At 41.0% G+C, this 26,438-nt stretch overlaps 1 gene segment (V, D, J or C); it reads right to left on the bottom strand.

Moving 5' to 3' along the window:
• Positions 1 to 1,050: 1,050 nt before the first annotated feature.
• LOC134352453 (T cell receptor alpha variable 14/delta variable 4-like) lies at positions 1,051 to 1,665 on the bottom strand. The segment is given in 2 exon segments: positions 1,051 to 1,424; positions 1,570 to 1,665. Coding segments are annotated over 2 exon segments (426 nt in total).
• Between the last annotated feature and the right edge of the window lie 24,773 nt (positions 1,666 to 26,438).

Genomic DNA, 26,438 nt, shown 5'->3' with positions numbered 1-26,438 from the left:
ATGAATATTTGATCTATTTCCTCTGTTTGAAATTAGGTGATTAATACACCAATTCACTCACTATTTCCTGTTCCATTTGTCGGAGCAGCGAACCTGTTACAAAAATACATGGTTCCATCAACATCAGCTTCCTTGTCCATAAGTATTAGCTGCAAGTTAATATAAGTTGTATTCCCTAATTCTCGCAATTACTAGGTGAAAATAGTTTATCAGAAATATCAGTAATGATTTTCCTTACATGTACTAAGGTGAACATGTGAGACTGCAGGTCTAGTCACATCATTCCCTTCAAGGCTTTTTATGAATCTCAATATTTTGAAAGTCATCCATTTGACCTCCGAATATTCACTTACCCGTTGTTTGCTTTCTAAACCAATACGGTAATTTTCCTTTGAATAACCTTTAGTGCTTTCATGTAGTCGACTGTATTTGACCGTGATATATTTCCCCGTATACAGTATATCACGGGGAGATAATTAGATAATTTACGTGACTCACCAGCATTTGGCCTCCGTAATCTATTCAATTAGGAGAAGTGAGAAACCTGTATGCCGCCTTAAAAATATGGTTTGAAGATACAAACGACCATTTTTTGCTCAGAAGTTCCATGCACGATCGTAAACGTACAACAACGAATTTGACTCATATCTACACACTTAACGCATACCTTTTAATGTCATCTCTGCTGCGATGAATAGTACACCACTGGAAGTTCGTATTCATACGTCTCTCAGTAAAGGTTATACGATCTGATGGTAATTTCCATCACTCTATACAATTATTTCTGCTTGTCACTTTCCGAATTGTTTTAGTTTTGTCATTTCTGAAAGCGATCTCCCTTCTCAGATTGTCCTCAGGACCATGCTTGCCTTTGAATGGACTCCAAACAATTAGTTGGAATATTAAGCCCGGAAACTCCAAGCTGTGATACTATTAGGAATTGATAAAATGCGTTTTCCTATACCTCTTTCCTTTGGCCATTCCTCGTATTTCAGTGCCTGTTACAAAACTATACCACACCAATAATAATACTGTATCTTTCGCTACCTCTTACAGTCGCTTTTTCTCTAACGGGCGTAGTTTTTGAATGAGGCTGTAAATAGTAGGTGTTGCAGTGTGTCTCAAAGCACAGTAATACACGGCGCTGTCTGACAGTTTCAACTCAGCCACAGCAAATTCGCCCTCCTTTTTTGATGTGTTGAGAGATGCCGAAAAACGATCACCTAACTCTTCTGCCTTGGAAGCAGTTCCGTAAGAAGGGGAGAGGATTAAAAATTCGATCTCAGAGTTCTGATGTTGACGGTAAAGTTGTAAAGAATACATCTCACTGTCGGTTGAATAGTTGCAACTGATGGTCGCCAAGTCACCTTCAAACAGTTGTATGTTATCAGGTCCCTGAGAGACCGTGCTCGCAGCGCCGGCACCTGCAGTAATTCAAATAGTTAGAAATGTGTTTAAAAGTATAGTTCAGTCAGAGGTTATGACAATTGAGAAAGAGGTCAAACCGCCAGAACAGCAACGAAATTGGTGTTTTCATCATTTATAGCAATTTGTAAATTTCACACCCACAGGTTAAAAGAGCTGCCGTCGTGAGAAGTGCATAAACTGGAACACGGTACATATCTTCCGATTACGAATAAGAACACATAAATTTGATGCGAAAATATTTCTGCAAAGGATATTACATTAAACGCTATGTAACTGAGACTACTGTCATTGTCGGGAGTGCATGAAATATCCAATAAGCTTACAGCTTCAATTCAACAAATAACCAATTAGGACCTGTACACGTTTAAAGTCATTACATCAGAAAGGGCCAATCCGAACCGACCACGTTTCACTTCATCTTCCATAATAGCAATTAAACCGAAGAAGATTGTTATCGATTCGGAGAATACAGTGAAGGTCGGAAATGTTAAAATAAAGTTAGAAGTGCCCCTTAGTGTTCAATAGCCTGAAAAAGTGCTGTTACCTGACAAATGATGTTTCTGGAAACTAGCAGAAGCATGGACTGTCCTGAAGACTTCAGAGAAAATAAAATATTAAAAATGTATCTCTGTCAGAAGAACACTTCAACGTTTATTTTCTTTACTGTACCGCACACTATTATGCATGCAATCCACAGGAGCTGTTGGTAGCCCCCCCCCCTCTCCACGTTTTAAATATGCGATATCTGTGCACTTGTTCTGGCGTGGTGTCATTTACATTCACATTTGTCAATTGATTCTGAGCCTGGCTTTATCAGCTTTGGTATTTCCGTAAATGACTGGATATTGAAAGATCTGAGGAGAGGTTTTCTTGAACTGGAACGGAGGCAGCGATATACCGTTTGACTGTAGCTCCGAGCGACGTGATCTCGAAGTCTCTGAATTGGTTTGGAATATCGGAAATATATTTCATCATTGCGACGAAACAAGTAACAATCTTATTGGAGGCAGACATTGAGGCCTGGTTTGAGGAGGGGGGAGAAGGTTCACGTCTACGTTCAGGGCAAAATGCGCAGATTGAGTCATGAGGGGCGGGGGGGGGGGGGGGGAGGCTTTTAGATTTTCCGGACATCAGGAAATTATAAACTGCAGACTGGAGCTGTACTCGGCTTCACCTGAGATCTGGTGATCTCTAGAAGATTGCATCCGAAGTTTTAAATGGCATCAGCCGCAATGAGCACAGACGAGTACCGCATTAACCCCAAGATATTCAAAATGGCGAATTTCACCGAGCTTTCGTGCGTTGAATGGAAAAGTGCTCAAGTAAAATCTGCTTTCGTTTCTGACATGGCGTATTTAAATAACAGAAACTTGATATCTTAGGTTGGAGGTTTTCGATATCCTAGCTGCCCCCGCCCCCCACAACATTATAGGCTTGCAGGTACATTTTACAACAATAGTGCTTCATTTTGTCTCTCCAGCATAATTAAGCGACGGAATGGCGGAATCTCCACCATTTACACTCAATGAATTCGTCAACTTCGCAAAATGGTTCAAAGTGGCTGGAGTAAAATTATTTCTAAAGCAAATTATTTTAAAGAAAACAAATAAATAAATTCTATAGGCAGAGTAGTTCTGCAGTTCCAACTCTAAGGGTGCAGCTGAAGTACTCGATATTACTCGGACGAAAATCATTACTTCCTGAGATTCTCATTATTCAGACTGCAAAGCAGGCACTTGGAGCCACACTTACTCCTTAGCTGCGTCAACCATTTATAATCAGGCAACATCGCCTTCCACATATCGAGTCACAGAGAACATTGTGACAAAACGGACTAGAATGTGGTCGAGGATTTGGGTCACCGCATGGCTCGTCTGACAGATAGTTAATATTGTTGGTGAATCCTCTGCTGTGCTGCATCTGTAATTACAGGGCTGGAGAGCATGACGGTCGCTGGAGAGCTGGTGGTGTTCAAAATGCATCAAGCCGCTGAACATTCTGAGATAAGTAAAGTCATATAATGGTACTAATTCAATTTAAAACATGATACCGTGAATTTAGAAATAGATTTCCAATATCAGTGTCAAGAACTGTAGCATTCGTGAAGGATTCGTTTCATGAACCAACTCACACTACCACAGTTTAGCGACACTATTTCACTGTAATCAAATTTGTGATGAAACGTAATTTGCTGAGTGATGTTATTTCTGTATTCTCTATTTAAAATATGTTTACGTCTGTTTACTTTTTCTTGAGAGTGCTACTTAAATGATACTGTGTTTGACTGATACTGTTGCAAATAAGCTTGTTTTATTTGCATATATCTATGCATCTATATTTATATACACACTGCCCTCTCGCTTTTGATTTTGATAAATGAGTTCTATTCACATTTAGTAATCTATGAATACTTACTTTTTCACAGAATGGGTTGATATATTCGTGATTATTTCCGTCTGAAAGCAGCACATTCCGAAGCCGAATTTAGTTCAATCCAATGGATTGAAAAAAAAAACAAAGAAACTAGACTGAAACCATCATTTTGATTAACAGCATAAACGCGTACGCCCGTTTTTCATGTGTTCAATTGTCTGGGTTTACCCCGCACATGAAAAACAGGATGGAAATAGCAAGCTGGCTATATTGCACGAATCTTCAATGAAAATTGTTTGGTGTACTTTTCCCTCCACAGATGTGCTCTGAATTGTTGAGGGTTTTGCTGCAGGTTTATTTTTTTTTCAATACCAGTATCAGTGACTTTTCAATTATTGTCAAGTGGTACGTTATAGTTCCTTATTCCTTCACTATGGCAGGTCACCTATCACACTGTGCGCCAAAACCTGCTCACAGTGCGGATATCATTTCGTGCACAATGACGCACATGACGGACTGCTGTATATTTCCCATATTGACTGGTCTTACGGCGCGAACATGCTTACATTATAGGCTGTGTGCTCCAGCGGACCACCTAAACCCGCTCACCGGAGTGTGCTGCTGTATTTTGTATCGTGGTACATAACAGAGGTATTCCTTTGTATGTTTCTATTTCGCTGGTTACAAATTGCGTGTTTGGTTGAACTCAATGATTCAGGGACATCTGTAATGGATCAGAGAGAAGTTGGAGACATCCCGATCTATGGCTATAGGTGGGTATCAGGGCACTATAAAACTGTCAAAAACAAGAAAATCTGCAGATGACGGATATCCAAGCAAGAGACACAAATACTGGCAGATTCTACGGAAAAAAAAATACATTCGACCTATGGGGCTGAGACGCTTCAGCGGGGAGGCCAAAAGAAAGAGTGAAAAGCAGATTTAAAAGATGGGGAAGGGAAAATTGAAATACAATTCTCATAGGTGAAACCGGGAGGGGGAGGGATGAAGTAAAGAGCTTGGAAGGTGACTCGTGGAAAAAATATATATATATTTGACAAGGGGATCTTATAGGAGTTAACAGAAGGCCATGGAAGAAAGAGAATGCCAGAGGGAGATAATCGGCAGGGAAAAGAATACGGTGAGAGAGGTGATTGGGAAGGAGAAGGGGTGCGTTACCAAAATATGAGTAATCGGCGTTCGTGCCGTCTAACTGGAGGCAACCAGAGGGAATATAAGGTGTTGCCTCTCCGACCTGGGTGTGGGATCATCGCGACAGTAGAACATGCCATGTACGAACATATCTCAATGGGAATGAGAAGTGCAATTTAAATGTGTGGCTGCTGGGAGATACTGCAATTTCTGGCAGATGAAGAGTAAGTGCACAGCGAAGCGACTACACAATCTATGACCAAGTTTGCCGATATGAAGGACGGCACATCAACAGCACGAGGCACAGCCTAACACAACACTACAAAGTGTCTCTGCACCTGGCTGGACTGTCCGTGGTACTGAACGGTGCTGAGACAGAAAGTGCAGGAACCGGTATAGCGTTTGTGCCTGCAAGGGGAACAAGAGGTATATATGCCCTATATACCTCCTCCTTCACTACCATTCACCTGATGAGTGTGTTCGGTTTATATGGTGTGCCCGCTGCCCCAGTGTAACCTTCTGTATATCGATGAGACCTAACATCCGTTGGGAGACGACTTTGCTGATCATCTATGCTCCCTAGGCCAGCAGATGCGTCAACTCTTAGTGGCCATCCCAATTCCGATATGTCATTCCATGGCCTCCTCTACTGTCTTGAGAAGGCCACACTAAGGTTGGAGAAACAACGTCTATTATTCCGTTTGGGTAGCCTCCAAGCACATGGCTTGTTTGTGTATTCCTCGAACTTCCGTTAATACCCCACAACCCTTCTCAATCACCATTTCTCACCCCTTTTTCCCTCCCTCACCTTATCTCATTTCATTTTTTTAAAATCATTTTCATTAATTATTATTAAAGATCAACGAAACAAAACATTAAAGTTATTCAAGTCAATATGTCAGTATGTACAATGAAGAAATAAATTGGCAAATAACTGATTAAAACAGCTAAAACATATATCAATAATTAATAAAAAAATAAACTGCTAAGAATAAGTTAGTAGGGCCCCTACTAAGTAAAAGAAAGAACAAAAAAAAAACCTTGCTAACTAAAAAAAAAATCCGAGAAAAAAACAAAACATTGGGAGCACAACCCCGGAGCCATACGTCATACAAACTTAAATAAAAGAAAAAAAAAACATCAATCCGCCAAATCAGATCCATTTAAACAATAATCGGAAGAAAACCATTTCAATTAACACAAATCAGATGATAGCAGCGGTCAGTGACCCCCACCTGTCCTCGAAATCAAATCGAGAATCAAAAGTTCGACTTCTGTTTTTTTCCAAACGAAGACATAGCATCACCTGAGAGAACCATCGTATCAAAGTAGGAGCAGAAGCATCTTTTCATTTCAACGAAATAGCCCTTCTGGCCAATAATGTAACGAATGTAGTTACATATTGGTCTGATAGAGAAATACCATGAATATGCTGAGGGATTATACCAAACAAAACTCTCAATTTATTTGGTTGTAAATTGATTTTTAAAACTTTAGAAATTGTAGAGTAAATAGATTTCCAAAAATGTTTCAATACAGAACACCACCGAAACATATGTGTCAAAGTAGTGTCTCAGTTTTACATCTATCACACTGACTATCAACATTAGGAAACATTTTAGATAGTCTCTCCTGTGTTAAATAGTAACGATATACAATTTTAAATTGAATTAAAGAGTGACTGGCACAGATCGAAGAAGAGTTAACTAATTTCAAAATCCGCAACAAATCTTCTGTTATCAAGGACATGTTAAACTCTCTCTCCCAATCTTGATTAATTTTAAGTGAAAGGTAATTGTGCTGTTGTAACAATAAATTATATATTTTCCAATAAAATCTTTCACTAAAATGTTTCATTTTAAAATAATATCTAACAGGCCAGAATCTTGTATAAAAGGAAAATTAGTTAAATATTCCTGTAAGAAGTGCCTGATCTGAAGATACTGCAGGAAATGTGAATACCAGAGAGAGAACTTAGTTACTAACTTCCTCAAAATACAGCAATCAGCGATCTTGGAACAGATCCATGAAGGAAAAGACTCCTTTATTCCTCCAAAGAAGAAAGGTAGGATTACATAATGAAGGTTTAAATACTTAATTTCGATAAATTAAACTAAAAACTTTAAATGTTTTGAGATAAAAAAAACGAAACTGGAACCAAATTCGTAATGTCTGCTTAATCAGAGGATATAAATTTAAATTAACAATTTCGGCCAGTTGTACAGGGAGAATAGCTCCTAATTACGAGGGTATGTGAAAATGTTTCACAGCTTTCAATTCCGATCAGCCCAAGGTGGTCCTTCATTATTATCAGCCCAATATAACCAAAAACAAATATAACGTATATTAACAGCAGAAAAATACACTCTTAAATTAGACAGAGCAAGATCTCCATCCTTTTTAATTTTTGAAAATGATATTTACCAATTCTTGATCTTTTAATATTCTAAACAAAGAATGAAATAATATTGTCAGCTGATCAAAAACCTTCTTACTTTAAAATAAGTAGATATTTTGAAATACATGTAAAAATATGGTAACATCATCATTTTAACTGCATGAATTCGGCCGGCTTACAAAAGTGTAAGTGAACTGCCTCCACTTGCCGATTTGCCTATGTTTAGACCACATATCTACAGACTTGTTTTGTCAATGAAGTTGAGACGGTGCCATTCAAGCATCATAGACATAGATATCCTTTGCATCCTCTGGAACGTTGTTCCATATCAACACATACACAAGATCCCAGTAACGCAGCAAATATGTAAAGTATTTCAGATATTATTAAGAAGTGCTCTTATGTTTTTTTCTCCACAAAAAAGAGCAAGGGTCTATTTATTCTGCGCACCGTTACATCCATGACAACATTTTAACCTGCCGTTCTCCTTTTAAAGAGCTGTTTACAAATATAAATGAGTTGTATGAAAATTCTGATGGGCTGCTATTCGCAAGGTTGTGAAAAATAACGAAGTGACATCATAGGTTTGGCAGGTTATGGCACATATGAAGATGTTGGCAGATAAAATGAAGGTTAACGTGTGTAATTGCAAGGCTCTGCTCTTTAAGAGAAGAACTGCTGGTGGAAAGGAAAGAGCTGATGGCAGGATTAATATGAACATTGAAGGATAGAGGGATTTTTGGACCTAATCAACATCTTACTTAAAACAGCAATAAAGTTGGAAGGATATTCAAAACAATGGGGATCTTCATTCATCACTCGAAACACTAAGCTAAGGAAAGTGACAGAACAGGCAATGCATCCCAAAAAAAGCCGTTTTTTTTCCCTGAGTGAAAGATTTTTCTCACAATCCAGGAAACAATAGATCAATTAACAAACGCTTAGCCGAGCGGAATTGTACAGCTGAGTCGCCTACGTATCCTATGCATTATGATTTTTTTTGTTTGTTATGCGATTTATCAATGCAGATGAGTGGTGGAAAGATATATTCTCTCATCATCTGCGTTTCCTAAAAACACCATTTGAATGAAATATATTCTTGACTCTTGTCCGTATTAAACACGTTGTCTCGGGAACCAGTCACGAGTCTTCTTTCAGCTGTACAAAAGCGCAGGGGTATTTCCACTGAGTAGATTTACTGCCGCACAATATTTGTGCAGGGAAGAATCGTGTACTGTATTATAGTAAATGGGTTTTAAGCTCAGTTACATTACCTATAAGTGTGAATTTGCTATGAGGTACCTTACCGATTCTCGTTCAGTATTGCCCGAATGTCTTATGTCACACATGGACGTGCCAATTTAGGCTACAACATTAGACCTACTTTACACGTGGACAGGCCCTAATTTATGACATATCAACAATAGTTGCTTATTTGCCATTCGAAACTTTTGTTCTTCCCAATTCTTCTCACATTAAATCGTTCAAAATGAGTCCTCTCGTCTTTGTTGGGATACAGGAAATTCTGACATTTTTTTCCATGTTTAATAGTCCTCCGACATCACCAGCCACTTCTCAAATGTGCTGATTTGTGTATTGACTTAATTGCAATGGTCACTTTTTTTTTTCTTTTTGCAACATTGAGACACTTTGAGTGAACAATTTCAGTTTGATTGTTGTTGGCAAGGGAGACCTGATTGTGTTTTGCTTTACCTGACACTTCCAGTTGATTGATGTGACCAGCGTTATCCAAAAAAAAACAGCAATGGAAAATGCTGTTTGCAAATGTTGACTATTGTGTTGAGCTGTAACAGCGTTGCATGTATGGTGTTACCCCTGACCAGACACGCAGCTGGTTTGATCAAAGTGGCAAGACAACGAAAAAAAAAACATGTAACAAAATCGGATTTGTAAAATATTGCAGATATAAGAGATAGGCAGATGGGGAAGCGGAAAGGATACTAGCTGGGAGATGATAGGTGAATTCAGATGAAGGGAAAACATTGAAGGATGAACAGAATGAGATACAAGAATGAAAAACAACCATAGGCTGTCTTCACTGAGATATCAATACATTAATAAGAAAAAAATGCTCATACATTGAAGAAACAATGTCATCACGTCGGGCGCTGGAAGCTGAAGGCAGGAAAAGGTAAATTCCCGAAGAAATAATAAATCTAATAGACTGCTAGAATGGACTATGAGAGATAGAAGAGGAAAAGAAGCACCAGAGTGACGTGACAGACATTTTTAGAGAAATAGACTCCAGCAAATTGTACGAATCGGCAAAAAAGCGGTAGATCGATTGCACTGTTGCAACATGTATGATAATACATTTTTGGAACGCAAAAAGCCGTTATGTAAGAAGGATTCCAGAATCCATTACGGCAAATGAACAAACACAAAGCCCTCACTTTCTTATTCTGCTTTGTTCTATCGTTCATTGCAGTCATTCGGAAGAATCCTGGCCTGAAATATCAACTATTGTCCCCTCTGAAGAGTTTCAAAGGTAGATTTAATGTGAGAAAAATCTGTACAATATACATTGCATTTTTTTTCTTCTTCGCGAAATATACACGGAAACAAAGGAGAGTCCAAAAGAATGAATGGCAGGAAAATGTTAGCACCCCAAAGTCCCCTACTCCTCCCACCCACGCTCATAAGCAGCAGCAAAGCAAGAACCCCTGCCCAACCCGCAAAGAAAAACCTCGGCGCCCTCAACCAAACACTCACACATGCGGCCAAGCATCATTAAAGACACAAACTTGCACAACCCCAAAGACAACTCGTTCACTCCGTAAATTGACATACCACAAGTTCTCGCTCTCCCTAATATGGGAAAAAAAGTGTATCTGTTTACACCTCCTTTAAATCTCACAGCAATAGTTGCTGCATGACTTGTTGAGTTCTTCCAATTACCGTATTTGTTAGTCTTTGAAATTGCTGCCGTTTTTTTTTTCTCTGTTACAGTAGTTTAAGTAACAGTCATGTTAATGGAAGCCAATTCCTTCCTCAGCAGTTATCGTTCATATAAATGACACACTGACGCTATCATAAACTGGACTGCTTTGAAACATATATTCTGAACAGTGCTCATTTCATATAGAACTCTGTCCGATAAGTGTTGATTTAGACTGTCGTGTTTTTTTTTTGTTTGTTTTTGTTTTACATCAATAATGATGAAACCTGTGTGGGTATTTGACAGCATCTTACATTTACCTCCTCGAAATCGCATTTTACTGCAAAGTACTTTCTGAACTGCGATATTTACAGCTGTGAAGTTTCAGCAAAGTGATGCTCTGCTCTTTCTTCTTCCGTTTTTTTTTATCATTGAACTCCGAATAGGTTCCTAAAACATTACCGAATTTATTTTTTTCAAGTGTGTGACTTCCGGTAGTCTAAACTCACATTATTTGTTTTCAGATAATTATTTGTGCATTTGGTTAAAATTGACATTTATATATGTATGCATCACTAAATCTGTCATTTGCAATTTTCACCAATGTCATCTGACACAAATACTACCAGCTTCCCGATAAACTACTGATGTGTCAGGTAGTATAATGAGATTTCCATTGTTCTGTCATGCAGGGCACGTCCTGTAGTCTGTGATTCTGTCCCGCGGAATATGGAGCTTTTTGAGATGTATCAGTTGTTGTCCGATGCGAATGCCAATTACAATTATGCCATTCATAAGACCGTCGTGATCTTACGTCGCCCTTCGCTCATTTATTTCCCCATAATAAATCCTGTTTCCCAGTCAGTTCTACTACTCTGTAATTTTGTTCATGTCCATGGACATCAGCTGTCATAAACTGAAAATCAGAAGCTGCACGGAACAAAAAAAAAAGGAAAAAAGAAGAAGTGGCTATTATCAATGGAAATGTATTTGTAAAGGTTTATATATATATATATATATATATATATATATATAAGCACCTGAATGCGCATCACTTCCCCGTTCACCATCTCAGACAGTTTAACCTTTGGCAGTTAAAGTATGTTTGAGCATTTATTAAAAAAATATAATTGCAAACTTCTCTATTTCAAATATCATTTGAAATATCTCTATCCAATATGATTCAAATGTTATCCTTCGATAAAGTGGAAACGATGTAGGTATCCTTAGCAGCAATATGCGGATATATACAGTGATACAGACAATAATGTTAGTATGATATGGAGCTCAATTTATTTTATATTTTATGTCAAGTATGATATTAGTGAGATATCCTTCTGTGGGATGGCTCGTGTGAAATCCTTACAGCGCAAGGGCGGGAAATAGTAAGTGATATCGTACAGAAATGCATCTATGAAAATATTGTCAGATCTGTAGCTTCTAATTGAAACCTATAGTCGATGCATTGTAAGTAATTAAATAAATTATAGTGTCGTCCAGAGAAGCAACAGCATGGAAAAGTACTGAATGCATTAAATACAGAACGGGATACAGATAATTCAATCTCATAGACTGGTGAAGGATACGATATGACATGTTGATTTTTTTTCGGAAAAAGTGTTGAATTAAACAGTCAACAAATTATATTTGAGCCTTTCTACAGGCAAGGTTTGGAGTATGGTGTTCACATTTGTATTGTGTATGCGCATTGTATGCATATCCTCAGAGTACAGCAAATTCCATTTTGAGCAGAAATGAGGAAGAATGTCTTTTGATGGAGAAGTGCGATGTAACTTAACAAATTGCATTGGGAGATGAGCAGATGATCGTCCAAGGACATACGGTGTATCGTAAAGATAGGTCAATGGCGGGGGGTGTGAGGGAGAGGGGAGGATGTTCTGGCCCTGTGTATGATTAATGACATTAAATCATTAGAGACGGATGAGATAGGATCAGAAGCTGTAGAGTCTCGTCGGGTTGAGGTAAGTAATGGCTAGAGGAAAAAAACCCTAAAGGCAACTGAATACAGGCCTCCAAACAGCAGCAGTGATGTGGTTTATGTATTACAGCAGGAGCTAGAAAAGAAGGGCAATGTTATGACGATCGTGTCTGAAAGGCAACGTTATGATGATATTTGGAAATTTTAACTTGAAAAGACTGGGCAAACCAAGCCATTACAGGACCTCAACTGGGAGAAATTTTAGAATGTCAAAGAGATGGCTTTTTAGAACAGCTTGTGTTGAGCCCACCAGGGGATCGGCTTTACTGGGTTGGGTTTTATGCACTGATACGGATGTGATAAGCGCGTTTAAGGTTAAGGAACCTTTAGGAAACATTTATCACAAACTGATCGAGTTCATTTGAAATTAGAGAAGGAGAAACTACATTTCAATGTGTCGGTATTTCAGACGAATAAATGGCATGACAGCGAAATCAGCCAAGGTTCACTGGAAGGGGAAGCCAGCGGGAAGAGACAGCAGAGCAGCAATGGCTGGAATATCTGCGGAAATGAGGGAAGGGCAACACAGATATATTCCAAATAAGCGCGAATTTTCGTATGGAGTAAGGGCAACACAGTAGCTGACAAGAGAAGTCAGAGCAAAAGTAAAAGAAAAAGAAATGTCTTGCAAGGAAACCAAAGCCTGTGGGAAGTTAGAGAATTGAGAGGATTTAAACACAAGCAGAAGGAAATTAAGAAGGTCATTAGGAAGGAAAAAAGATGAATTATGAAAGGAAGCTGGCCACTAACATCAAAGAAGATAATAAAAACTTGTTTCAGTATATAAAAGGTAAATGAAATTTGAGGGTAGATATAGGACCAATAAAAAAAATAACGCTGGAGATATTTCAATGGGAGACGCACAGATGGCAGAGGAACTGGATGCCTATTTTGTATCAATCTACACAGTGGAAGTGATCTGCAGTATACCAGACATTAATGAGCGTCAGGGAAATGACGTATGCCCAGTCAGAATTACGACTGAGAAGATTCTTGGGAAACTAAATCGTTTGAGGGCCTATTAGTCACCTGTACCTGATGGTTGCACTCTCGGGCTCCTGACAGAGTAGCTGGAGAGATTGCAGAGTCATTAACAATGAACTTCTAAGAAGCGATAGATTCTGAAAAATTGTAAATGTTATGCCGCTATTTAAGAAGGGTAGGAGGCAGCAGAAAGGAAACTATAGACCTGTTAGCGTGCCACCAGTGTTTCGGAAGTTGTTGGAATTGATTGCTAGGAACGAGATTGCGGAATATATTGAGGAGCAGGACAAGATAGGCCAAAGCAGGCAAGGTGTCCTGAAACGAAAATCTTGCCTGACTAACCTACGGCGTTTTTCATTGAGGAAATTACAAGCAGCGTCGATAAAGGAGATGCACATTGTGATGTACTTCGAATATCAAAAGGCCTTTGATAAGGCGCCGCACATGAGGCTGCTGAGCAAGCAACGAGCCCATGAAATTACAGGCGAGCAACCAGCATGAGTGAAGCATTGACTGATCGGAATAAGACAGAACGGGAATAAAGGGGCACTATCTTGGCTGGCTGCGGCTTACCAGAATTCTGGTGAACGTTGTAATGTATTGAATTCAGAAGAACCTGGACGCATGGAGAAATACTGGTTAAGAGAATATCGATGCTGAATATTACCCTGGTTACGGTCAATGTCGAAGGAGTCCAAAAGTCCTGTAGCCTCTGTTTTTGCTCTTACTGTGTCTGTATACTAGCTGCTTAAGTGATCTCACAACAACAGCCTTGCACTCAGCGTAAGTAAGACTGAAGTACTGAACGTGGACTTCAGAAAGTATAAGGTGAATCAACACACACCAGTACTCATACAGGGATCAGAAATGGAGAGAATGATAAATTTCTAGTTTCTGGGTGTCAATATCTGTGAGGCTGAAAGCTGGGTCCCAACATTTCGATGCAGCTATTATTATAAATAGATAGCAGCTGTATTTCATCAGCAGTTTGATGACATTTGCTATTTCACGATAAAAAAAAGATCGAAAATTTCTACAGATGTGCCGTGGATAGGAGTCTGACTGGGCATCAGCGTCTGCTTTTGTGGATAGCCAGATCCATTCATAGACAAACGGCTCCGTGGCATGTAGGTCATTTTTCAAGCAGCGGTTCTTCAAAACCGCGTCCACCGCTAAGGGCCTCTAGCATCCAGGATATTTTCCCGCTTATTGCTACCATACGTAGGGAGATATAGAAGCCTGCAGCTTTGTACCCTTTGCCATCCGAATTTTGAATGGAGATTGAATTCATGGATATTAGCTCACGACATTTTGTTCATATATTTTCCATTTGCCATCAAGCAGACACTTGAAAAACAATTTCAAACACGGACATTAATTCTGCAAAGGACGCAGCCCAGAGCATGACTTGTGCAACTTGAAGAATCGGAACAACATCTCAGGTTGGAATGAAACTAGCAATAGGCGCACAAATGATTGCTCTGGCCACCTTCATCAGATAACGTCAAGATCTATGCGACTGCTGAAGATTTTTTACGATTACTCAGCTGGCTTATATGCAGTATCGCGGATGTTTGCAATAATACACTACAGTGTCGCTCAGTTCCAGCTCTGAGGTTATTGAACTGGTAAATTGTCTTTATATCTGGATCAGGCCAGAGCAAAGTGTTGAAAATAAGAGCTTGTTTCTGTCCTTATTCCCCGGAAAACATATCGTCAGAATTAATTCGATTCTTACCAAAAGTACCATCAGCATTCGCAATACCTATTTACAACATGATAGCTGGCAATGATAATGATCTGAGAGAGAGAGAAAAAAATATTTTCATTTATGAAGATATTAAACCGCATTTCTTTCTGAATTAGCCTGAGCACATTATCGGAAAGTAGATGAAGCGTGCAGTGCAGAGGTAAATGTGATATTTGTTCCGTATGGATTCCACTTAACAAGGATTCACATTTTGTCTCAGTTAATAGGTCGTCCTACTTCTTCATCAACCAAATGCTGTCACGCTTCAGAATGCTTTCGGTTCCACTATTGATACTGGCGGTGACGGGACGAATATCTATTGAAGTGAAGTCCACCGAACCGAATCTCTCTCGTGATCCAATCTCTTGTTCAAGCCCTACTACCCATCCACAACCCAAAGCGGGACAGTCATTGTCAAATACGGAGGTACGACTCCGTTTATAGAGCTGGGTCGAAAAGAATCTCCTCATGCTCATTGGAAGATTGGAAGAATCAATATTTAAAACTAAAACGGAAGAAATCACGATTCCAAGGAATTCAGAAAACGGGGTCAATTAAATTTGCAGGTGGTGAATTAGTTGCTTGTTAATACGAGCTTATTAATTACACCCATACAATGTGATCTTTACAGAATTTTCTGTAGGCTGCTCAAAAATTCTGGCAATTTCACAATACCTGGAGAATCATCCTCTTCATCCCCTTCCGCCATTGAATATGATAAATGCAGTTGTGCTAGATAACTGGTATTTTCTGCTTTACAACTCTATTTCATTCCTCAGCATTGTGACTTTTCAAACATTTGTTAGGCTCCATGGAAGTTCACTCACTCATCTAATCTGCATAACGTAACAGGATAGGATGTTCCAGAGCTTAATCACCCTTTGAAAGATAAATGTGCACTGTCAGCTGCGTTTTAAATGACTGACCACTAATTCAGGAACGACCATCGATAAATGCAGGCACGTTTCTCCTGCTTGAAAGCAACAGGACACATTTTCACGATCCGGTCCGTGAAATCCGCATTCAGTTCGCGGTCTTGTCTGTGGATTCCATATTCCGGTTATTCTCCTTCAATCCCTCACCCCCGCCCATGTTGGTTTAGGGGTCTTGATGAAGGCAGCTGATCCTAATTTCCTGCTTGAAACATAAATAGCTTAGGGGTCCAGCCATTCCTAGACTGGACTGTCCCCGTCAGAAGCCACACCCAGAATTTCGGTATCAGAAACTCATCCCAGGAAGCTCAGTATACGAAACCCATACCAAGAAGCTCGGCATCAGAAACTCATGCCAAGAAGGATCCTAACACTGTGTCGAAGAAGGGTCCCGGACCTGTGTCCAAGAAGGGTCTCGGCCCTGTGTCCTAGAAGAGTCCCGGCTCTGTGTCCTCTGCCCAAGAAGAGCTTGTGGTCAAGTCAATCCCGAGTTTCTGGTCAGGTCAAGCCCGAGCTCCTGGTCAAGTCAAACCCGAATTCCTGGTCAATTCAAGATCGAGTTCCTGGTCAAGGCAAGTCCGACTTCCTTGTCGAGTCAAACCCGAGTTCCTGGTCAAGCCAAGTCAAGACTCAGGTACCGAGTCCCTGCCAAGACCCGAGTTCCGAGTCATGACCTGAGTTCACAGTCAAGTCTGTGTCTAAGCCAAGCCAAGTCAGAGTTTTAGTCAAGGGCCACGTCAAGACACAGGTACTGAGTCCCTACCAAGACCCGAGTTCCCAGTCATGACCAGAGATCCCTGTCAAATTCAAGTCCCAAATCCAAGTCCAGTTTTGCCGATTTTTTTTTTATTATTATTCTACGTCTATTTCCATGTTGTTATTTTGCTCACACTCATCGGCTTCTCAGGTATTATTAATGAACATAGTCCAATTCATACTACTTCAGTGTCTGTGTCCTGCATGTGCGTCCGCTACCAACGCGGCCTTAGAAACAAGGTATGCAAAGGAGTCCGTCTCAGAAATGGTGTAAGATATCAAACAAAGACAAATGTTATTCGAGAAAAACAGTCCGGGGAATTGGTGAGCAGATGAGTTTGGCTCTTGGAACAGCATGTATATATACCTCAGGAAGAGTGATCGGAAGAAATAGTATTCCCAGTAATATATATGTATTAATATATACATATCGATACCAATATCTAGATAGCACAAAAATCTACATGCATTTTTTTTTCCGCCTTGTCCTTTTTTTTCGAATATCTGTTGTGTTGTGGCAGAGACTGGTAATTAAAACAACAACTGTGTTTTTAGATTAAGGGACTCCGTTACAATCCCTGAATGCCGACAAATCCAGAACATAAATTGCTGTTAAAAAACAACTTCAATTATTCACATCACCACGTCACAGAAGACTCTCAAATTGCCTCCCCGTTCAATCTTGGTGTTTGTGAATTATGAATGTTTCCACCCATTACATTACCGTACATAACACCCCCATAAATGACGAAAACCGACTCTGTGAGCATGTCCGGAGCTTGGCCGGTTCGCCTGATCGGAACAAATATTTTTTTCATGGGTGGAATAACAGCTGGGTCCTTTGGGTAACCCAGTTGTGTGCTGACAAACCTTTGTCATGTTGTCATGCAAAGTGCCTGCTAGCGACATCCTCCGAATCAGCGTAGGCCTTTTAAAGGCGATGTACCGAAATATATTCTGATTTACACCTCCAATCAGTCAACCCAAAAAATATTTTCTCACTATTCCAAAACGCAGTTTGCGACACCTTAAGCAAGGTGAGGCGTGCACAATGAAAGCCGATGAAAACATGCAAAGGAGAATATAGTTCAACATAATCCAATAGAGCTCTACGCCATGTCGGGAGGTATGGTGGGTGCAAACTGATAGAATTCACAAAGGAGGACAGAACGCTGATGAGAGACCGATCATGAGATCATGGCGTCCGGACCAACATCACTTAGCACCGTAACAGCTGCCCTTATACTACTCAGTCACGGTCGATTGGACACATAATTGTACAAGAACAAAACCACAGAAGAAATAGAAGCAGAAGTTGGCCATCTCGCCCGTCAAGCCTGCTTCACCATTCACCACTCCATCTCTGCTCATAGTCTATCACCTTCACTGCGGAATTAACCTTTGGAACTTTCTCGGCACCGCCTCCAAATCCAGTATATCCTTCTTCATATTAGTAGTATCTTAATTACTCTTCGACCAATTTACTGGAATTACTGTCCCGTTTAAATTTAATCAGCGGCATCACAATAGAATCTCCTGATAAACCCACCATAAAACTTAATTTTCATACCAAATTACACGTTCTAGCATAGACTCGGTATGTAATATTTTGTTTCATATCATTGGAATTTGAGTGATCATGCCAGGTTAGATTTCGCAAATCAAGATTTTCACCTATCGTTTCAAAGGGCAAATTTGATTTAAAATTCTATAGTTACAAAACCTCGATCACAGTTGGTATTCGTGTTACGCCAACTGTCGTACAATGTATTCGGTTACTCTTTCAGTTGCAGGTCACTTGGCAGCTGCCTGAAATCGAATCGTCTTAAGTTGTTTACAAGCTCATTTGCCATGCTTGGGCTACTATTGGAAAAGTGCTTTGGTAATGATGTCTCTGAATCTAGTAACGTTCCTACCTTTTCATTGTCTGATAATCTACAAATACATCATTACTAATTCGGCTCAATGCAGGGATAAAGTATAATCTGCAATTTGAGCTGAAGACCTTCTGCAACCAAAGTAGGCAACCACATGCATCTATGATCTCTGTCTCGCAATCCTTCAGTGGCAGATTGCATTTGCTAAAAATTGATATGAGGGCCTTGTGGCATATGGAAAGAGATAAATAAAGTTAAGACATAACAAATACATACTGGACAGACATGTTAAATACATTTCAGTGTTCAATATGGAGAGACGGCTAACATTTCCACACGACCGAATGTATGTCATAAAATTAGTCGCACGCATAAAAAAAAAATCTATGCCCTGTATCTATCCTAACTCATCAGGGTGCGGTTTTGTAACGTGGGAGAGCAGGTTCGAGGATCCAATAAGTGAAGCAGTAGAAACAGGTTTACAAACCGATGTGTGAGGAAATAATTTAAGAAGAGAACATTGAAACCGGACATCGAGCAAAACAAGTATTCCAAATCCAGAAGCACTACACCATTTAAACTTACGTTTAAATGAGCGGATCCCAGGACAGACGTCCCCGATTTTTAAAACCCCAGAAACAAGCATGCCACAAATGGATTCTTAACTAAGCAAAAGCCAAGGGACCTGTCTATGTCTGCTATGCTGTTTCTCAGTGGTCCTTCAGAACTCCCCGCGAATTCAGCCCGAACTCGGACCCCGTGGGTGGCAGTAAAGAAAGGGGACCAAACCTCTGAATGTGCGATCTTTTAAACCCCCAGGGTGAACGGAACCGAAGATGGACACCATTTTGCCAGAACGCCTACCAATTGAAATAGAGCACCATAGAGGTTAAACTAGCCAATCAGGAAAATGGAACCAGTTTTCTAAGAGAATAAACTACGCGGTTTAGCCAATATTTCTATCTGATAGATTCTCAGCCGTTTTTAGGCCACGGCCCCCTTAGGAACTCTCCTGTGGTGCCAGGGAGCCCCTTTCAAACAGGGATAAAGCACGAACAGATAGACAGAAAATCATTTATTTTTGAACACCAAGAAAATTTGAATATTCCGACACACTGGAGAAAAGTTTAAAAAGAAAGACTCTATGAAATTAAACTTCTATCAGGTCTAATGCATTCCTTGAGCTTGGTGTTTTTTCTGCGATTTTCATTATATCGGGCTCCAAATTAGACAATGACAGTCGAAAGTCACCTCCCGTTGCGATATCAAATCTGTTCCTGGATTTTGTCAAGGAAACTAGGGTTGCAGAATCCACACTCAACCAAATATGTTGAGGCAAATGCAATAAAAGATCTTTAGGTTTTTTCCCAGAGTTATCCGGGAGATCACTCTTGATCCAAAAATCCTTTGAAACTTACTGAACTGACGATGTGCAGTTATATCACTCTGAAGATCAATCAAACTCTCTTGAATTTCTGCCTCAATTTGGCTGGGTTGCACTCCAAATGGATTCAAAATTCAATCCGGGATACCGAGGTTTAACAGGCTATTTAATCTTGCATATCCTTGTGTGTCTGCTTGAGATGGTTAATATAAACGGTAAGGTCATCGTCCTTCAGTGCCTCTGCGATCATTATCAGATTTGGAAATTGTGAAAATACCCGACGTCCCATATTTGGTCAATAGACTTCGAGTTTCTTAAGGAAAAAAAACAATAGCTTCCTTACAATCTACGGGGTTACTGTTTGTACCCTGTAAGATCTTACTTAACAAATTAAGTTTCTGCAACATACATGCCAGATAAAATCTGTCCGCCTTGGCCTCAGCGAGTCCTTCTCCATGCTCTTTATCAGACATGAAAAAAAAATCTGTGGTGCCCAGAGTGTAAAAAATCGTTGAAGACAGTTTCCACGGAAAACCACCTGACCTCGGTATGCAGCAACAGCGTCCGGAAGTCTTCATCGTTTTCTTCACACAACTGCTGGGAAAGTCGGTTCTGAAAGGCGTGGGACTTGATGAAGTTTACAGATTTTATGACAACTGAAAGCGAAAGATTGAGTTGTTCTCCTAGGTTTTTAGCTATTGGTGCTCCCTGTGAATGTCGCAATAAATAGTAAAGGTAGAAGGTATAACTCATTTTAGATGGGCGATGAATCCTCTGTATCGATTAACCATAGAAGCGGCAGCATCAGTTGCACAATCAGTTATACACCCTATCCTCGTTATATGCATCTTCAGATAATGTGGACTCACACTTATATGAGGAACCTATTTCTACCAACGTCTCCTATATGCGTCCAAAACTCAGAGCTATGCGAGGAGTACTGCTTTCCCGCAAATAGAAGTCACGTGCGCACACCTCACAGTCTCACTATTGGGATGAGAAGCACCGCTTTGCCGCCAATACAAGTAGGTGCGCGCGCCTTCCAATCTCAGTCCCACCAGTCTAGCATTAGTTTTGGCAAGGTTTGGATGCGCGATCTTCCGCTCTTAAACTTCCGTTGGTTTTATCTATGTTGCAGTGATTTTGTGCTTGAGATATTCAACTATGCCTCCTAAGATTCGGATGTCTTGTCCTCGTCTGTCAGCTGAGCGGCAGGGAACGCTTTAACACTTGAAAAAAAACGTTGGACATTATAAACGGAGCGGCATCAGCTGAAGGTGACATAGCTCTGGGACTCTACTGCCGGGAACAGAATCTTGCCTTGAAAGTTCTTGTGTTGCTTGACAATGCGCCATCCCACCCTAAACATTTGGACAGTATTCATCCTAATTTAACAGTCCGTTTCCTGCGGCCTAACACAACATCGCTGATTCAATCACTCGATGAAGGTGTGATCCACATTCAAGGCGTACGTATTTTTTTTTTTACGGCGAAATATTTCTGAGATTCTGCAAGAAACAGACGATTTTGGAAATCCCTGGAGTTTGCTAACGGTGAGGGAATGATGAAAGTCGGAACAAATGACACAAATGGCGCTGATAACGGAGTCAGCATTTCAGTCGTTCCCTGCTATCAACCGCTCTTCCCTACAGGCAAATTTATGCTGAAAAAACAAAATGCTTCCAAGCAAACAACCCTCACCACTTTCTTCAAGTCGGTGTCATCTTCTGCTGCCGGCATTTGTAACAGTTCTGTGAGTCTTACTTCACCCCTTGTTGTGCTTGATATGATCCTGATGTTCACAGCCATCCAGCTTATCCATGAAAAGCCGCTGACACCACATCAACCACTCGTCTCCCAGAGTGAACACACCTGCCACTGTTGGTGCGTACTCTGTACTCTAGGATATGAACTTTCTATGATTTATTGCATTGAATTTACCTTAAATTGATGAAATATAAAGGAAAATATGTCTTGTGGTACTGCTTTTGAGCCGTATTTGTATGAAAATGTGAATTAATTACAGATAAAACATATTTAGGTAACCCTCTGGGATGCATCCTATTTTCTCCATTTAAATAATTATTCACCTTATGCGTCGACTGCGAGGAAGGGCTCCCCCGAATACAACGAGGATAGGCTATTCTCCATTGGAATATTGTGCTCGCTTAAGTAACTTTTGACTTTTTCAAGAATAGATAGTCTCTTTCAATCCGTTGTAATTCTCCTGGCAAACAACATCTTTTCCACCAGTTCGTTTCCATTCCAGGATCTCACATAAGCCATGAGAAGAGCGTCGTTATCTTGTAAAGTATTTCGTCTAATTCTAAAGAGAATTTCTTGGATTGTAATGAACTTACCAATCCCTCTTCAATGCCCTGTGCCCCCTCATCGATTCTTCTGGCAACAGTAGAATTACTCAAAGGGATTGCCTGAATTGAATCGTTGGCACTCAAATTCATGACATCAGATGTTATTATGGACATTCAGAGCAGGAAAAGCGACTCACTAATGCTGTGAGCATTTCCAGATTTAGCAATCAGTTTACTAATTTTGTATGATGCAACCAAACACTTCTCTAATTTCGGTGACGTTTGAGTAAGCATTTGTTTCAGCGTTGGCCTTCTCTCCAAATTATCTCCAATGTTTTTGAAGAAATCTCGGTGTTTATCCATCTTGTCTGGATTCGGGGTTCACAATGTAAGTTTTTTTCAACTTGCTTGGCCTGAGGCTTTCATTTGACAATGTAGTCACGCAGTACAAACACATGGACAAAGATGGGTTTTGCGGTGATGCGATGAAACCATACGATAATTACTCCACTGAATACTGCCGACACTTTTAATTTTCGCCAAGGCACTCATGGGTGGAATTATTTCTGAAAATAATAAGCACGCGAAATACAGATACACTACTGACAAAATGCTCTCACCCGGGGGCAGTTTTTTTTTTTTTCGGTGACTTCATATGCAGTAATAATTAATGTTCACAATCTACCTTAACGTATAACATATCCAAAAACATATACTTTAAAGTTACTAGGTTAAAAAAAGGCCCAGCAAGACATGCTGATCCTCGGAGACTGACGTATGGCGATAATGGATGCGAGAAACCTTGAATGAATACGTTGACCCGGTGCTGTCAGATTCGCGACTGACTCTGAAGTGAGTTTGTATTGGAGGAGTTTAAGCAATGAATTTGCCAGGTGCGCCGAATTGAAACGGTGTGTTGGAAAGATATTATAAACAATAGGGAAACTATAGACTGCAATGAAGGTTGCTGTTTGGGTATTTCATGTGTGCAGTTACCAGGGCCCCCATAAACGCTTGGGGATCCCCTTCTAACAGTTTTAAGTCAGTTCCCCCCTTCAAATGTGCCAGAGCCCCCAAAGGGGCAATATGCCCCCGCCCCCCGTTGAGAATGGCTGGCATAGATCATGCGTGTATTTTTTGTTCCTTGGAGACGAGCAGTCCTTAAATCGGAAAGGCAATCATCCACATCCTTTCCACCTCCGCAATAGCCTTATTACTTCACCAACCAACATAGGCAGGGTGCTCATCAGGGGCATTGAGATGATGTATGAACATATCCCGTGCAGCATTAACAGTAACACCCCGTCGAAGCCACATATTGAGAAAGTTCCGTTCAGTGTCGAAGGAGTACTTATCTTGACTGCACCGTTCGGAGTATCTACAGTTATACCACACTACTATCACTGCTTGCAAACGCAGTAACACTCTGACTGGTATGCCTCCACCATACAGTCTATATCCCTCCATCATACCTCTGTGTCCCTCTATCATACCTTCTGAACACAAATTGATTTCGCTACGTTTTCTGGTTGGGAATTACTTTCAGTATGGGAACCTTTGAACTGGACAAAGTATATGTAAGAAACACACATCAAAGTTGCTGGTGGACGCAGCAGGCCAGGCAGCATCTCTAGGAAGAGGTACAGCCGACCTTTCGGGCCTAGACCCTTCGTCGGGACTAACTGAAGGAAGAGCTAGTAAGAGGTTTGAAAGTGGCACGGGGAGGGGTAGATCCAAAATGATAGGAGAAGACAGGAGGTGGGGGGGGGGTTGGAGCCTGGAGCTGGACAGTTGATTGGCAAAAGGGGTATGAGAGGATCATGGGACAGTAGACACAGCGAGAGGGAAAAGGGGAAGGGGGGACACTCCAGGGGATGGGCCTGGGGTATAGTCAGAGGAACAGAGGGAGAAAAAGGAGAGAGAGAGATAAAGAATATGTGTATATAAATAAATAACAGATGGGGACGACGGGGATGTGGGGCATTAGCGGAAGTTTGAGAAGTCAATGTTCATGCGATCAGGTTGGAGGCTACCAAGACGGAATGTAAGGTATTGTTCCTCCAACCTGAGTGTGGCTTCATCTTTACAGTGGAGGAGGCCGTGGATAGACGTATCAGAATGGGAATGGGATGTGGAAGTAAGATGTGTGGGCACTCGGAGATCCTGCTTTCTCTGGTGGACAGAGCGTAGGTGTTCAGCAAAACGATCTCCCAGTCTGCATCAGGTCTCACCAGTAAATAGAAGGCCATATCGGGAGCACCGGACGCAGTATATCACCCCAACCGACTAACAGGTGAGGTGCTGCTTCACCTGGAAGGATTTTCTGGGGCCCTGAATGGTGGTAAGGGAGGAAGTATAAGGCATGTGTAGTGCTTGTTCCACTTAGAAGGATAAGTGCCAGGAGGGAGATGAGTGGGCAGGGGGGGACGAATGGAGCGATCCTTGCGGAAAGCGGGGGGTGTGGGTCGGCGGGAAAGATGTGTTTAGTGGTGGGATCCCGTTGGAGGTGGCGGAAGTTACGGAGAATAATATGTTAGAACCGGAGGCTGGTGGGGTGGTAGGTGAGGACCAGGGGAACCCCATTCCTAGTGGGGGGGGGAGAGGGTGGGGTGAGAGCAGATGTGCGGGAAATGATTTTGAATAATGTAACTCCACTTTTTAAAAAAAAGGAGGGAGAGAGAAACCGGGGAATTATAGACCGGTTAGCCTAACGTCGGTGGTGGGGAAACTGCTGGAGTTGGTTATCAAGGATGTGATAACAGCACATTTGGAAAGCGGTGAAATGATCGGACAAAGTCAGCATGGATTTGTGAAAGGAAAATCATGTCTGACGAATCCTATAGAATTTTTTTGATGATGTAACTAGTAGAGTGGATAGGGGAGAACTAGTGGATGTGGTATATTTGGATTTTCAAAAGGCTTTTGACAAGGTCCCACACAGGAGATTAGTGTGCAAACTTAAAGCACACGGTATTGGGGGTAAGGTATTGGTGTGGGTGGAGAATTGGTTAGGAGACAGGAAGCAAAGAGTGGGAATAAACGTGACCTTTTCAGAATGGCAGGCGGTGACTAGTGGAGTACCGCAAGGTTCAGTGCTGGGACCCCAGTTGTTTACAATATATATTAATGAGTTGGATGAGGGAATTAAATGCAGCATCTCCAAGTTTGCGGATGACACGAAGCTGGGTGGCAGTGTTAGCTCTGAGGAGGATGCTAAGAGAATGCAGGGTGAGTTGGATAGGTTGGGTGAGTGGGCAAATTCATGGCAGATGCAATTTAATTTGGATAAATGTGAAGTTATCCACTTTGGTGGCAAAAATAGGAAAACAGACTATTATCTTAATGGTGGCCGATTAGGAAAAGGGGAGGTGCAACGAGACCTGGGTGTCATTATACACCAGTCATTGAAAGTGGGCATGCAGGTACAGCAGGGGGTGAAAAAGGCGAGCGGTATGCTGGTATTTATAGCGAGAGGATTCGAGTACAGGAGCAGGGAGGTACTACTGCAGTTGTACAAGTCCTTGGTGAGACCACACCTGGAGTATTGTGTGCAGTTTTGGTCCCCTAGTCTGAGGAAAGACATCCTTGCCATAGAGTGAGTACAAAGAAGGTTCACCAGATTGATTCCTGGGATGGCAGGACTTTCATATGAAGAAAGACTGGATGAACTGGGCTTGTACTCGTTGGAATTTAGAAGATTGAGGGGGGATCTGATTGAAACGTATAAGATCCTAAAGGGATTAGACAGGCTAGATGCAGGAAGATTGTTCCCGATGTTGGGGAAGACCGGAACGAGGAGCCACAGTTTGAGGATAGAGGGGAAGCCTTTTAGGACCGAGATTAGGAAAAACTTCTTCACACAGAGAGTGGTGAATCTGTGGAATTCTCTGCCACAGGAAACAGTTGGCTATATTTAAGAGGGAGTTAGATATGGCCCTTGGGGCTACGGGGGTCAGGGGGTATGGAGGGAAGGCTGGGGCGGGGTTCTGAGTTGGAGGATCAGCCATGATCATAATAAATTGCGGTGCAGGCTCGAAGGGCCGAATGGCCTACTCCTGCATCTATTTTCTATGTTTCTATGTTTCTGTGTTTTATATAAGTGGTGGGAAGTTCAAGGGAGGTTTTACAGGAACGTTTTTACCCAAAGAGTGGTTAGTGCGTAGAATGCACTGCCTAAGTAACTGGTGGGGACAG

This window comes from Mobula hypostoma, chromosome 10 (assembly GCF_963921235.1).
Source record: "Mobula hypostoma chromosome 10, sMobHyp1.1, whole genome shotgun sequence".
NCBI classification, from domain to species: domain Eukaryota; kingdom Metazoa; phylum Chordata; class Chondrichthyes; order Myliobatiformes; family Myliobatidae; genus Mobula; species Mobula hypostoma.
Note: the sequence above shows the minus strand (reverse complement) of the source record. Positions and strands in the feature narration are given on the sequence as shown.